Raw genomic sequence first — 13,570 nt, 5'->3', positions numbered from 1 at the left:
ACTCTCAATGTATTACTTCCTGGTTAAATATTTTATAAATAAATATATATATATATATATACACACACACACACACACACACACACACACACACACACACACACACACACACACACACACACACACACACACACACACATATACACATACACATATATACACATACACATATATACACATACACATACACACACAAATATACATATATACATATATACACATACACATATACACACACACACACATATACACATACACATATACACACACACACACACACTGTAGTGCCCACGGTTATTCTAACACAAACCAGTGGCAAACGCTAAAAAGACCCAGGTACATGCTGGATACACGCCTTAAACTAGACCCAGCATTTCTGCATTGATTAATGGCCCATCAGATTAACAGCGGGGGTCCCTGACAGTCCCATTCAAACTGAATGGGCCTGCCAGGGACCCCTGCTGTGTTAATCCTATGGGTCATTAGTCAATGCAGAAATGCCTTAAACTTGCCTTAAACTAGCCCAGCACATACCCAGAATGTAACCGGGCTACTTTAAGCCAAACTTTAGAATACTCGTGGTCTCGTCTGTATATATACATACTCACACTCACTGTTTTGGCACTTTGATACTAATAATTGACAATTGGATATATTGTTCAAGTAAGAGTATATACATGATCAATGCAGGGTGTGTCTCTATCCAATTACTGTCAGAATAAGCAGTTATAAAGTATAACTAACGTTATTGGATTTAGGATAAGTGGCTATTAACTGGTTATACACTAGTGCTGGTTAGAACTATTAATAGCATCATTTGATCACACCATTATACTCTTCAGTGCAATTACAATCAATAGTGCTTTAACTAACTGCTTATACAGAGAGATTCTGAATTTATACCTTTCTTAACTACTTGACTTATGCCAATTATATTTGGGATAAATACTAATGGTCAGTAGTTTCGATATGCTCCTCATTTGGGGATTTTAAATGTAATTTTTAACCATCAATAAATAATCAGTAAATATATCACGAGCGTCGTTGTTAATGATTAATAAAACTGTATTATTTTTCAAAAATTCCTTTTCAAGTCAGTGGTACACAAGATGTATTTGATACCTTGCTCTATCGGAATAATTAATTCATGATGATTTAATCATACTAAATAACACTATGTACTTTGAGTGCAATATAGAGGGACCTAGTGTGAGAGCTATACCTCACACAAGTTACTAACTATCCTGACAGGGACCTAGCCTGAAATGTCCGGGAACTGAAATCCGCCTATAGTCCAGACGCAACCGCTCCCCTCTCTCCAGAGGACTGGAATTTACTTGCTGGACTTGGTACTTAGAATCTCCAAATCTGATTGGCTCATGGGTTTATAATACCTCTGAGTTTCATTCACAAAACCCTGCAGCCAATCCGGGGCGTGGGAGTATCCTAACCAGCCAATCAGAGCGATGCTGGTCTTGTGAAGCCGGGCAAGTGGCGGTGCTGAATGTGCCAAGGGCATGTGCAAGGTTGCCACCTCAGCCACTTGCTATTCAGAAGCCACATGCTGGGTTGGGCTCCTTAAAGTCTTGTGGGGCAAATGGAAATTCAGAGAACTTCTATACATCCCAGGACGTGGGTACTTGAGCTCTTCCTCCTGCCCAAATGGTCTTGACACCTCAAACATCCTCTGTGGCTTTCATCTCCGATGTCCTGTCAGACCTACTGGCACCAAGTTGGTAGCCCCAGTGGCCTGTCAGAACATTGGTTCTGAAAGTCCGAGCTCATTTACTGTGCCCAAAGCATACATGTGCTTAACACACTTTGTTAATAAAATATACACTAAAACAACCTAAGTCTTTCTGGTATGGGAAATAGAATAAAAAACTGCACTTTGTTTTTCACTAGCCATATTCCCCACACACAAGTGCATAGACTTAGTATGGATTCTAAGAATCCCCTCACAACCTTGTATGTATGGTTGGAGTACCTCAGAACCCCTATATACCGGTTCTGGGTGATGTGGGCATTTACCAGGTATCCTCATTAACATAGGGCCCCCTTGACTGTTTCAGGGACATCTCACATCCCTATTCCCCTTTTACCTTCCTGGTCTGTGCTGTAGCAGGGAACCCCTAGTGGTGAGTCGCGAAAGCGTTTTCAAGAGGAGGTATTGCCGGGACAATGTGCCTACATCTATCCAGGAATCACTCATGATTCCTGTGTACATTTTTACGGTATCCAGCAACTCTGGACCCCGGCTACCCAGGCACATTCTGACAACGCTTTCTCCGCAAAACCCACCTTGAAACTCGTACCACCGCAATCTCTGCTTGCCGGCACTCCTGGATAGGTAAAAACACATAAAATACTTTATTACCGCACATTACAGGTTATGCATGTACAAACCCTGGGCTGAGCTGACACTCTGGAACCCCAATATATGGATCAGAGGTAACCAAATGGGCTTAAAACTTTGTGAGCCTGATTACCCCTTCACCGTCACAATATTTGTCCACCATCACACTGCAGTGTCACATTAACTATCCAAGATTCAGGAATGACTAAAAGAATATGGGCAATGGAAAGGATAAGAGAGCTGAAGTGTTCCTGTGAAACCAGGGCATATTATATAACCCAATCTGAATAACAAACAAAATGGTGGCACTTCTTATGCGTGTAATATTCAGGTGTGTTGCATTCATTTTTAGTCAAAGATAAATCTAAATTATGTTTTCTTTTGTTGAGCAATAAAAGTCCGTTGGTGCAATCTCATTTAGAAGTACACTTCATTTGCACCTAGGACACTGGAATCTCCAATAAAGAGCTGACGTTTCACTTCTGTTCATAAATCCTCTACTATACAATGGAACAATCTGTTCATAAATCCTCTACTATACAATGGAACAATCGGACAGAGGGCCCAAAGTACAAGGATTAGCAGACCATTTATAATACCACTCCTATAATAAGTCAATTTTTATGACATTGAAAAGCCATCAAAGCAATTCTTTTCAAACGTCAAATAGTGAAGAAAGGAAACACGGGAAACTGTATATATATATATATATATATATATATATATATATATATATATATATATATATATATATATATATATATATATATATTTTAAGCTTTTTTCTTCCTCTCTTTTCTTTTTTTTTTTTTTTCTCCCTACTTTCTGTTAACCTTAGAAAATACAAGTAGGTATCTAAAAAAAAAAAATCTTTTTTGATACCTCCAGATCAGGGCCTTTTACAACAAACATTCCCCCCACTCCCCTCTGACCACATTCGAGAATCTCTGTCTGAGGGAAAGCGATACACGCGGACTTGCATGGCAGATGTATGGAGAAGTGGTCAGTTCGGGCTCTGTAGAACAGCAGAAACTCTCTTACAGGACAAAATGGGAAGCAGATTAAGGGGAGGTATTGGAGGACGAGGACTGGACTGCTATAGTGACAGAAGCTGCCAAGAGTTCAATCTGCACAACATTGAAGGAGAACGCATATAAAAGTCCTAATGAGGTGGTAGCACACCCCACAGAAATGATCTAGGTTCGTGCCGGGATGTTCCCCACTTTGCCCTAGACGGTGTGGAGTGTCGGCCGACCTGTTGCACATGCTGTGGTCTTGTCCTCGGATTGCTCCACTTTGGGAAAAGATTAGAAATTGGATTCAGAGAATTTTTGACCTCGCAATTCCACCAGATCCATGGTGGTTCCTCCTAAATAGACTGCTCCCAGGTCTCTCCAAAGCTGGAAATAAATTTTGCAATGGCAACGAGGTGCGAGATCGCAGCACTGTGGAAACAGCCTGAAATCCCAACTATCCCCAAGATTGGGAACAGAATGTGGTAAGTTTGCCAAATGGAAAAGTTAATGAGTCTGGTTAACAACACTGGCGCCAATTTTCTAAAAGTCTGGATGCCGTGGCTGGCCCAGACAGATGTCCCAGGGGTTGAGGTCACCACAATCTGGCAGTGATGGCTATAGGTGCGTTCTCGGTCGATGAGATGGGTCGACCTTGGGATTGCCACCACACGAGATCGAATATTAAAGCAGGGATAGGATAAGGAGAGGCCTAACTGAAACTCGGAGGGCCGTCTCTCTTCACAACAGAGGCGGATTGGACCTGAGGTTTCTTCATGGGTAGGAAATGGCGAGGAGGCGGATCTACACCCTCCCCCTCCCCTTCTCCTCCCCCTTCTGTCCCTTTCCCTTATTTTATTTTCAGATGCTCTAATTATTATGAGGAGCATATTACCCACCAGTTAATGAAACAACTGTTAACTATGTTACCTGATGTATATTGGTACGAGACTGGTTTGATATATGATGTTTGAATTGTCAATTTTTGCTTTAAAATAAAAACCAATAAAATTGATGTTATTAAAAAAAAAATACAAGTGGGTATCTGGGGAGTGCTAACGAATGCAAAAGTAAAGGGAATTACTGTAAACTGCAGAAACATGCTTGTCACAAGGCTTGGTCAGCAATTTGAAATGGTGAATGTAGCATTTACAGAAGCATTTACAGTTAAAACATTTTAAATCCCCCCCCCCCCCCCCAGGTGGGAAACAGGGCGTCTCTGCAGCTGAACTGTATTCATTCCAGCTTCGGGAGACCCCTGCTCTCCGAGCTAAATACCTCTAAAGGTACTGCAGGTATCTAATGCTGGGTTAAATAGCCCACGTTAAGAGGAACAATAGGAGAACACCAGGAATGAGGTTGCAGCTTGCTATTGACCTGGGTCATAAGGGACCTTTTAAACAGCCGTTTTGCATGCCAAGCCACTTCTGCTATTGCTGGGGGGTGCAACATTTTCTGGGTGTGTGGGGCGTGGCACTTACAGTGGCCCCGCGCTCTTCCCCAAAGCATTTAAATGGAATGCCGGGGGAGCGTGCAAGGCCTCTGTAAGTTCCCTTACCTTGTCTGTGGCAGCTTCTGGTGACCCGGCAACATGGCGTCAAATGACGCCACAGGGTCACATGACGTTGTGACTTGAGAAACGTCGGAGACAAGGGACAAGATAAAGGGGGAGGGGGTAAAGAGCAGACGGGGACGCAGACGAAAATCCTACAGTATTTTTAATTTTCCTTTAGAAATTATATAATCTACAGTTCAAAAACATTTATTGGTTTTTTTTTCTTGAAGAGTTTGTCCAGTGGCCTGAAGGTACATGCAGTTATATTTTCATGGTCTTTATTTTCAGCTTTCTCAGAGAGTTAAGAGGTTTGTAATCCTTAGAACAGCAAACTGGGGGGCATGAGATTTTTTTGGTGGAGGGCACAGGCAGTTGCAGAGGTCCTGCGCTCTCCCCCCAGGCATTTAAATTAAATGCCGGGGAACCATGCGAGGCCTCTGCAACATCTCGTTACCGTGATTCAGCCTGCTCCAGGACGCGTTACCATGGCAACGTGGCGTCAAATGACGCCGTGGGGTCATGTAACATGATGTCAAATGACACTGCAGGTCACGTGACCCCGCTGCGGGAGGAAGGGAGGGAGGGGGGGCGCGCGGCGCACCAAGGAGGAGGTAAGGTAGGGGGTGGGGCACCGCAAAAAAAGTTTGCACGCCCCTGCCTTAGAATGTTAAAGAAAGAATGAAACAGATTGCGATTACTTCGCGCACACCTGTACCTGCTGCGATCTGTGTCCTGCAGGGTTTTATTGTATGTCTTTATTTTATATAGCGCCATTAATGTACATAGCGCTTCTCAGTAGTAATACGCACCAATCATATAAATAACATGAATAACCGGTCATGGGAATAAGTGCTTCAGACATAAAAGTAACATTTAGGAAGAGGAGTTCCTGCTCCGAAGAGCTTACAATCTAATTGGTAGGTAGGAAGAACGTACAGAGACAGTAGGAGGGAATTCTGGTAAGTGTGTCTGCAGGGGGCCAAGCTTGATGTATCATGCGTATAGTATTATCCACAGTGCTACTCATATGCTTATTTAAGCAAGTTTGTTTTAAGGTGGGTTTAAAGGTGGATACAGAGGGTGCTAGTCGGGTATTGAGGGGAAGGGCATTCCCGAGGTGTGGGGCAGTCAGTGAGAAAGGTTTAAGGCGGGAGAGGGCTTTAGATACAAAGGGGGTAGAAAGAAGACATCCTTGAGAAGAACGCAAGAGTCTGGATGGTGCATAGCGAGAAATTAGGGCTGAGATGTAAGGAGGGGCAGAAGAGTGTAAAGCTTTAAAAGTGAGGAGGAGAATTGAGTGTGAGATGCACGATTTGATCGGAAGCCAGGAGAATGATTTCAGGAGGGGAGACGCTGAGACAGATTTAGGAAAGAGTAGAGTGATTCTGGCAGCAGCGTTAAGGATAGATTGTAGGGGAGACAGGTGAGAGGCAGGAAGGCCGGATAGCAGGAGGTTACAGTAATCAAGACGGGAGAGAATGAGGGCCTGAGTCAGAGTTTTAGCAGTCGAGCAACAGAGGAAAGGGCGTATCTTTGTTATATTGCGGAGGAAAAAGCGACAGGTTTTAGAAATGTTTTGAATGTGAGGGGCGAATGTGAGAGAGGAGTCGAGTGTGACCCCTAGACAGCGTGCTTGGGCTACTGGGTGAATGATCGTAGTTCCAACAGTAATGTGGAAGGAGGTAGTAGGGCCAGGTTTGGGAGGAAGTATGAGGAGCTCTGTTTTAGCCATGTTGAGTTTAAGGCGGCGGAGGGCCATCCTGGATGATATAGCAGAGAGACATTCAGAAACTTTGGTTTGTACAGCAGGTGTACGGTCGGGTGTTGAAAAGTATATTTGTGTGTCGTCAGCATAGAGGTGATATTTAAACCCAAAAGATGTTATTAGGTCACCTAGAGAGAGTGTGTACAGAGAAAAGAGAAGAGGTCCCAGGACAGAGTCCTGAGGTACCCCCACAGAGAGATCAATAGAGGAGGAGGAGGTGTTAGCAGAAGAGACACTGAAAGTACGATGGGAGAGGTAGGATGAGATCCAGGATAGAGCTTTGTTCCGAATACCAAGAGTATGGAGAATATGAAGAAGAGGGTGGGACACGGTGTCAAATGCTGCAGAGAGGTCGAGTAATATGAGCAGAGTGTAATGACCTCTGTCTTTGGCAACATGGAGGTCGTCAGTTATTTTAGTGAGGGCTGTTTCCGTGGAGTGAGCAGTGCGGAAGCCAGATTGTAGAGGGTCTAGGAGAGAATAGGTGTTGAGAAAATGGAGCAAGCGAGAGAATACAAGACGTTCAAGGAGTTTAGAGGCAAAAGGCAGGAGGGAGACAGGTCGATAGTTAGAAAGACAGGTAGGGTCAAGCTTGCTGTTTTTGAGTAATGGTATGACTGTTGCATGTTTGAAGGAGGATGGAAAGGTTCCAGTGTAGAGGGAGGAGTTAAAAATGTGTGTGAGCGTAGGGATTATAGTAGGAGCAAGAGGTTTTAGGAGATGGGAGGGAATGGGGTCAAGAGGGCAAGTGGTAGAGGGAGAAGAGGCGATCAACAGCAACACATCCTCCTCTGAGACAGTGGAAAAAGAGTCAAGGAAGGCAGGAGGAGAGTTAGGAAGAGGTGTAGGATGGGAGGAAGAAACAGAGGGGATGTTCTGCCGTATGGATTCCACCTTTTCCTTAAAATAGTCAGCAAAGTCCTGAGGTGGGATGGAGGAAGAAGAATAGACAGCTGAGGGTGGTTTGAGTAGAGAGTCAGAGAAGAGATTTGGCATGGGTTAGACTTATGCGTGTTGATTAATGAAGAAAAGTAGGTTTGTTTAGCTTGAGAGAGGGCAGAGTTGAAACAGGATAGCATAAATTTGTAGTGAATGAAGTCTGAGAGAGTGTGAGATTTCCTCCAGAGGTTTTCAGAGGAACGAAGCATGCGTGGGTTGGAAGGGCGAGGCTGGCAGAGAGAAAGCGGGGCATATAGATCAAGAGAGAAGGATAAGGCAGAGTTGTAGTTCCTGACCAGGTTGTCAGTCTGTAGCAGAACTGAGAGAGGAGAGGGAGGAGCGTAAAGTGGACTCAAAAGCTGGTAGGTTAATAGAGCGCAGGTTTTTGCAGAACCGAGGGGTAGATGGAGGTGGAGAAGTAGAGAAGCGAGAGAGAGATAATGAGATGAGGTGATGGTCAGAGAGAGAAGTTTTTAGTGAAAGCCAGGACTAGGTAGTGGCCATCCTTGTGGGTGCCGGCTGCAGTCCACTGTTGAAGGCCAAAAGAAGAGGTTAGAGAGAGGAAAGCGGGAAGCCCAAGGGAGAGAGGGGTCATCAATGTGGCAGTTGAAGTCCCCAAGGAGAAGATTGGGGGAGTCTGAGGAGTGAATGAAAGAGAGCCAGGATTCAAAGTGAGAGAGAAAGGCAGAAGGGGGATGAGTAGAGGTAGGTGGGCGATAGATGACAGCCACGTGGACAGGGAGAGGAGAGAAGATCTGGATTGTGTCAGCCTCAAAGGAGGGAAAAGCAAGAGAGTGAGGAATAGGAAGGATACGTAACGGCAGAGAGAGGAGAGCAGGAGCCCCACACCTCCACCCCTGCCATCAGGGCGTGGAGTGTGGGAGAAAGAAAGGCCACCATAAGAGAGGGCAGCTTCCAGAGCAATGTCAGACTGAATGAGCCAGGTTTCAGTGATGGCAAAGAAGAGCAGAGAGTGAGAGAGAAAGAAGTCATGCACAGAGAGGAACTTGTTAGAAAGGGAGCGAGCATTCCAAAGGGCACAGGAGAAAGGGAGAGAGGGAGGGTGGTAGGGGATGGGTATGAGGTTAGAGGGATTGGCACCAGAAGGAGTAGAAGTTGCATTTGGCAGGCGAGGATGAGAGCATGTAGGAATAAGGCAGGGACCAGGATTGGGAGAGATATCCCCAGAAGCATGGATAGAGTATGTCTGAGGCTGATTTGTAGGGGTGTAATTTAGAGCAGGCGATATAGCTGTGTGGTGTCAGAGGGCGCAGGTAAGAAATTAGTTCATGTGAACTGAGAAGTGGTGATGGAAGGAGAGATGGAGATATATGAATAGAGTTAGAGACATAATGATGCTGGTAGAGAGGAGTGCATAGTTTAAGAAGTGAGGCCATAGCAAATATAAATAGTAAAGGCGGCATCACAGCAATAGTAAAGTGCTGGGATAGATAATATTCTCCTTTCAAGCGTAGATCAAATCTAGGAATTTGGGCCAGTAGGTGTTGTCCACTTTTTCACTCCTTTTAAACTTCAGTTTTCTTGCTACTTACAATGTTCTACTTGCATGGGCTTCAGACAGCTAGGTCTGTGGTTACATAGGCCTAACAAGTCACCTGACAGTTAGGCTTAGCCTGCGTAATTACCACATGTGCGGCACATTCAAACAGATGGTTTTTCTACACAGGGAGTTTCCTGTCTAGGTGTGAAAGCTGAATTTAATTAAAGGGTGAATGAGACATGATTCAAATATGGGATTTACCTGAGGGGAGAAGAAGATGATGATCTGTTAGGGTAAGAGGACCTTCCTTTTAAACTTCAATTTTCTTGCTACTTAGAATGTGTTACTTGGACATGGGCTGTGCGCTGAGGTGTCGTGGCTGTGCCTGTGACGTCACGCAAGAGGTTCGCCCTCATTGGCTGAACTGCGCACGTGACCGGGCCATCGCGCGGCAAATTCAAACCAGTTTGTCGCGCAAAGTACCAGTCGCGCTCGGGCACGTGCGGTTTATGCACAAGCACATTGGCATCCATTTGTTTGTATTCGCTCGCCCCGTCGGCTCTACTATGGACGCAGCCTAACAGTTTCCTTCTTTGCTTTCAGTTGACATCTGGTCTGTTGGCTGTATAATGGCGGAGATGTTCACTGGGCGGCCGCTTTTCAAGGGAAACGATCGTATCCTTTTGTGCTGTGTGCATATCGGTTACTTTCAGTCATTGTTGTCACGGTGAACTCCAGGTTGTCAAATGAACAGGTCAAGGCAGATATTCTTCTGACTTTGTATCCAGAACATGAACCAGGTCTATCAATATTTCAGGTATGTTCTGTACATCCCACGCGAAATGTGTGACGTTGTCCTCCTTCACTCCTCAAAGGTTTGGGCAGATTTTACTAATAAACTTGCCAAAATAGAGACTTTGAAGAACTATTTATTGGTGGTTCATAAACAGCAAATTGTGTAACAAAACAGAAACATTTGCTTATTGTATTGTCTTTATATAGCGCTAAAAGTGTACTCAGCGCTTCACAAAGAATACAGTACAGGGAATTATAATAATACAATAAGTGCAGCAAAATTAGACAATAGGAAAGGAAATCCCTGCCCCGAAGAGCTTACCATCTAAGAAGTTTGATGGGGAACTTACAGAGACGAACAAAGGAACATAGGGCACAACGGATTTAGCATATCCAAACTCATTTATTGAGCCAACACAACGTTTCGACCATGGTGGACTTTATCAAGTGACAATGGCATTGTCACTTGATAAAGACCACCATGGTCGAAACGTTGTGTTGGCTCAATAAATGAGTTTGGATATGCTAAATCCGTTGTGCCCTATATTCCTTTGTTCATCTATCCAGGACTGATTGCAGGCTTTCGTGCAAACACTGGAGCACAGGTAACTGTATCATTATTTTTTCTACTTTGAGGTGTGCAGCATTTCTCTCAATTGTCTGAACTTACAGAGACAGCAGGTGAGGGAATAAGTGCTGTAGATGGCAGTGCTTGGCCACAATGGGTGGTAGGAGTGACTAAGTGTGGGTGAATAGCCATGAGTGCAGGCTATTGAGATGCTTTGTGGGGTTAGTTTTAAGGTTAGTCTGTATTAAAATTAGAGGGTTAACACAATTTTTACAGGGGAAGAGATGGCAGGGAGGCACGGGTGAAATCAGGTGTGTATGTCTGGGTTCAGGATTAGGGGAGATCCCCAGCAGCAGGTAGGAGTAGATAGAGGGTGTGAATAAAGGATTTGTGTGGGTGTTTTTTTATTGAGGGGTAAAGAAGTTGATGGAAGAAAGGTGTATAAATAATGGTGGAGTGGGGAAGTGAGGATAACAGAGACATTCACAAAGGAGTGAGGAAACCGTAAACAGAAAAAGCAATAGGGAGGGCATAGTGAGATGCATGAGGAGAGACAGTCCTGGTACTGGGGGATAGAAAGAGTACAAAGAATCGCAGCATATCGAAAGTAAAGGTCTCACAGTTGCAAAGTTGTTGTGCAGAGTCCCGATCTTCACCTCCAATTTCAACTCCAAAATTAACTCTGCCACACACTTTTGATGTTACACTTCTAAAGATGGGACACAGCTTATACGAACAGGAGCCACCGTGGCGAGTTTCATCAAGAAATGACAGAAATCCATCTAAATTGCCCAATTTTTACAAACATATGGGTTTCCTCAAAGGAATTCACATTGGATGACTTTTGTGAACTTAGACAGAAGTTTCATTCATCTCCATGTTGCGCTTTTATTTCTAATACATATATCTTGAGGAAATTGCTCCAGTTCAATATAGTTTCAGATATTTGCTTTCACATAAAGAATACAACATGGTATTGAAAGTGCTCTGTTTTGAAAAGCATCATCCCGGTTATGACAAAAGCTGTTAAAGATGTAATACCTTTTGCAGTTACCTTTCAAATCCCCTGTCTTGTGAGGATATTAGGTAATGTGTGATTGGAATAATGGTATGGTGATAAGTGTATGATTCCGGCGCTTCAACCTTCGTGTCACTGACGTGTAACCTTTAGTTGTTGCACTTTTTTAAAATGTCTCTGGCAATAGAAATTAGATTGTAAGCTTTTCAGGGCGGTGCTTGTAAAATTCAATGTACAACTCTGTAGAGACAGCAATATAGAAAAAAAATATATACTGTATATATAACGATGCAAAGTGCCTACTCTATGCCCATTTTAAGCTTGGAGTTTACATTCTGCAGGTTTAAGATGAGTGCATTGTAATTGATGTAACCTTTTGCAAGGCATTTATCGTTAATGTCCATTAAAGTGTTCATGGGAGGTAATAACCATCTACATTTGAAAAAGTTATTACAACGTTTCCAAATCTAAAAATAAATGTACTTTTTGCCTTTTTCTGCGGGTTCTTCAATGTTTGTATTGCAGAAAAGAATCGAAAAATAGGATGACCTGAGTTTCCTGAACCTTATTTAATAGTCATGTGCAGTTGCTTGGGGAATCAATGTTCTTGTTCAAGTAACTGCAATTAATAATCATGTCATTTCTATGTACTGCTATCAACTCATTCCCTGTCTGTGAGGTATGCAACAGAGATGTAAGGGATAAGCACAATGCAGCCTTCATCTTTCTTTAAAATATACCTGAAGGTAAATGTGGGTACTCAGTCAATGTTTTAGAGAAGCAGTGGTAAACTCCAGTCCTTAAGGGCCACCAACAGGTCAAGTTTTAAAGTTTTCCCTGCTTCAGCACAGGTGGCTCAATCAGTGGCTCAGTTGTTGACTGATAGAGCCACCTCTGCTCAAGCAGGGATATCCTTAAAACCTGACCTGTTGGTGGCCCTTGAGGTCTGGAGTTGGCCACTCTTGTTTTAGAGCTTTGACTCTGTATTGCAGCTATCACAATAACTATCTGTGATAAGTTTCACTTTTTTTCAATACAATTATGAGAATCCTTCTGGTGGGGACAGTTTGTTGTAGGTAGGGCTAGGGCATAAGCAAACTAAGCAACTACTTAGGGACCCAACAAACTTGTGTGCTTTCTTATGCTGAATTATAATTCCATTAACAATTGCCACTCTTTTGAGCCTACTACCATATTATTGGCTGGGCACTGTATAATGTTATACAGACATTGTGTGAGAGAGACGACACATTTAGCAACCAGCCCTAAACATGACAAAAACGTAAAATCTGACTTACTATTCAGTTTGTGTAGAGATGGATAAAAATAGGGAGATTGTGGGAGAATGTACGAGTTGGTGGTGTGTAGAATGTCCTTTGTCTTTTCTATAAATGATTTCAGCAGAACAGAACTCAGCATTCTGGTTTTTGCACACAAAAAGAAACGTTTATTTTTTAAGAAAAATACTCACATAAAAATAGTACAAAATGGCGGTGACGTTCCAAATAAGTTATGGTATTCTTAAAAATGGTTGCATAGTTTTCTGTTTCTGAGTGGAATTTTTGTATTTTTTCTTAATATCATGATAAAACTTTTCTTTCCTTCATCTTGGTTTTAACTCATCCCTCTCTCCTCATGGTGGAATCCTCTTGTCCTCACATCCTGGTGGAATCAATCATTCTGTGCCTTTACCGCCTGTCTCTTGCTCACAAGTTATCCTGCTGCATATTTATTTAGATAATATCCCTTGGGTCAGCTCTTGCTATATAATTCTATTCCCATTAAAGGTCCTGCAGCTTCAAACTGATGTCATCTGAACTGCCCACAACTCCATACATAGAATAAACAATATGCTATATGTACTAGAAAGTTCTCAGAGCCTCCGTCATAGCCTCTTCCGATTTGCATCAGCTAAAGCCACAGTTGTCAATAATCACTCAAGTGTCAACCTAAGCAGGGTTTCTCTATAGAGAACTCAGGACAGCTGCACCCCCATAACTCTCTAATGTAACTGAATATATAATCAGAATATGCAACATATGTCATCTATAGAAAGAACC

At 43.2% G+C, this 13,570-nt stretch overlaps 1 protein-coding gene across 1 annotated transcript in view; it reads left to right on the top strand.

Annotated features, from left to right (window-relative positions):
- The window catches only part of MAPK12 (mitogen-activated protein kinase 12), an 81,376-nt gene that overhangs the window by 52,957 nt on the left and 14,849 nt on the right, over window positions 1–13,570 (top strand). The window contains exon 8 of the mRNA XM_075599858.1: window positions 9,733–9,804. Coding sequence (XP_075455973.1) covers window positions 9,733–9,804 — 72 coding nt within the window. The remainder of the gene's footprint in view (window positions 1–9,732; window positions 9,805–13,570) is intronic.

Source organism: Ascaphus truei, chromosome 5, assembly GCF_040206685.1.
Source record: "Ascaphus truei isolate aAscTru1 chromosome 5, aAscTru1.hap1, whole genome shotgun sequence".
NCBI lineage: Eukaryota > Metazoa > Chordata > Amphibia > Anura > Ascaphidae > Ascaphus > Ascaphus truei.
The sequence above is the reverse complement of the archived record's forward strand: the minus strand, read 5'-3'. Positions and strand labels throughout refer to the sequence as shown.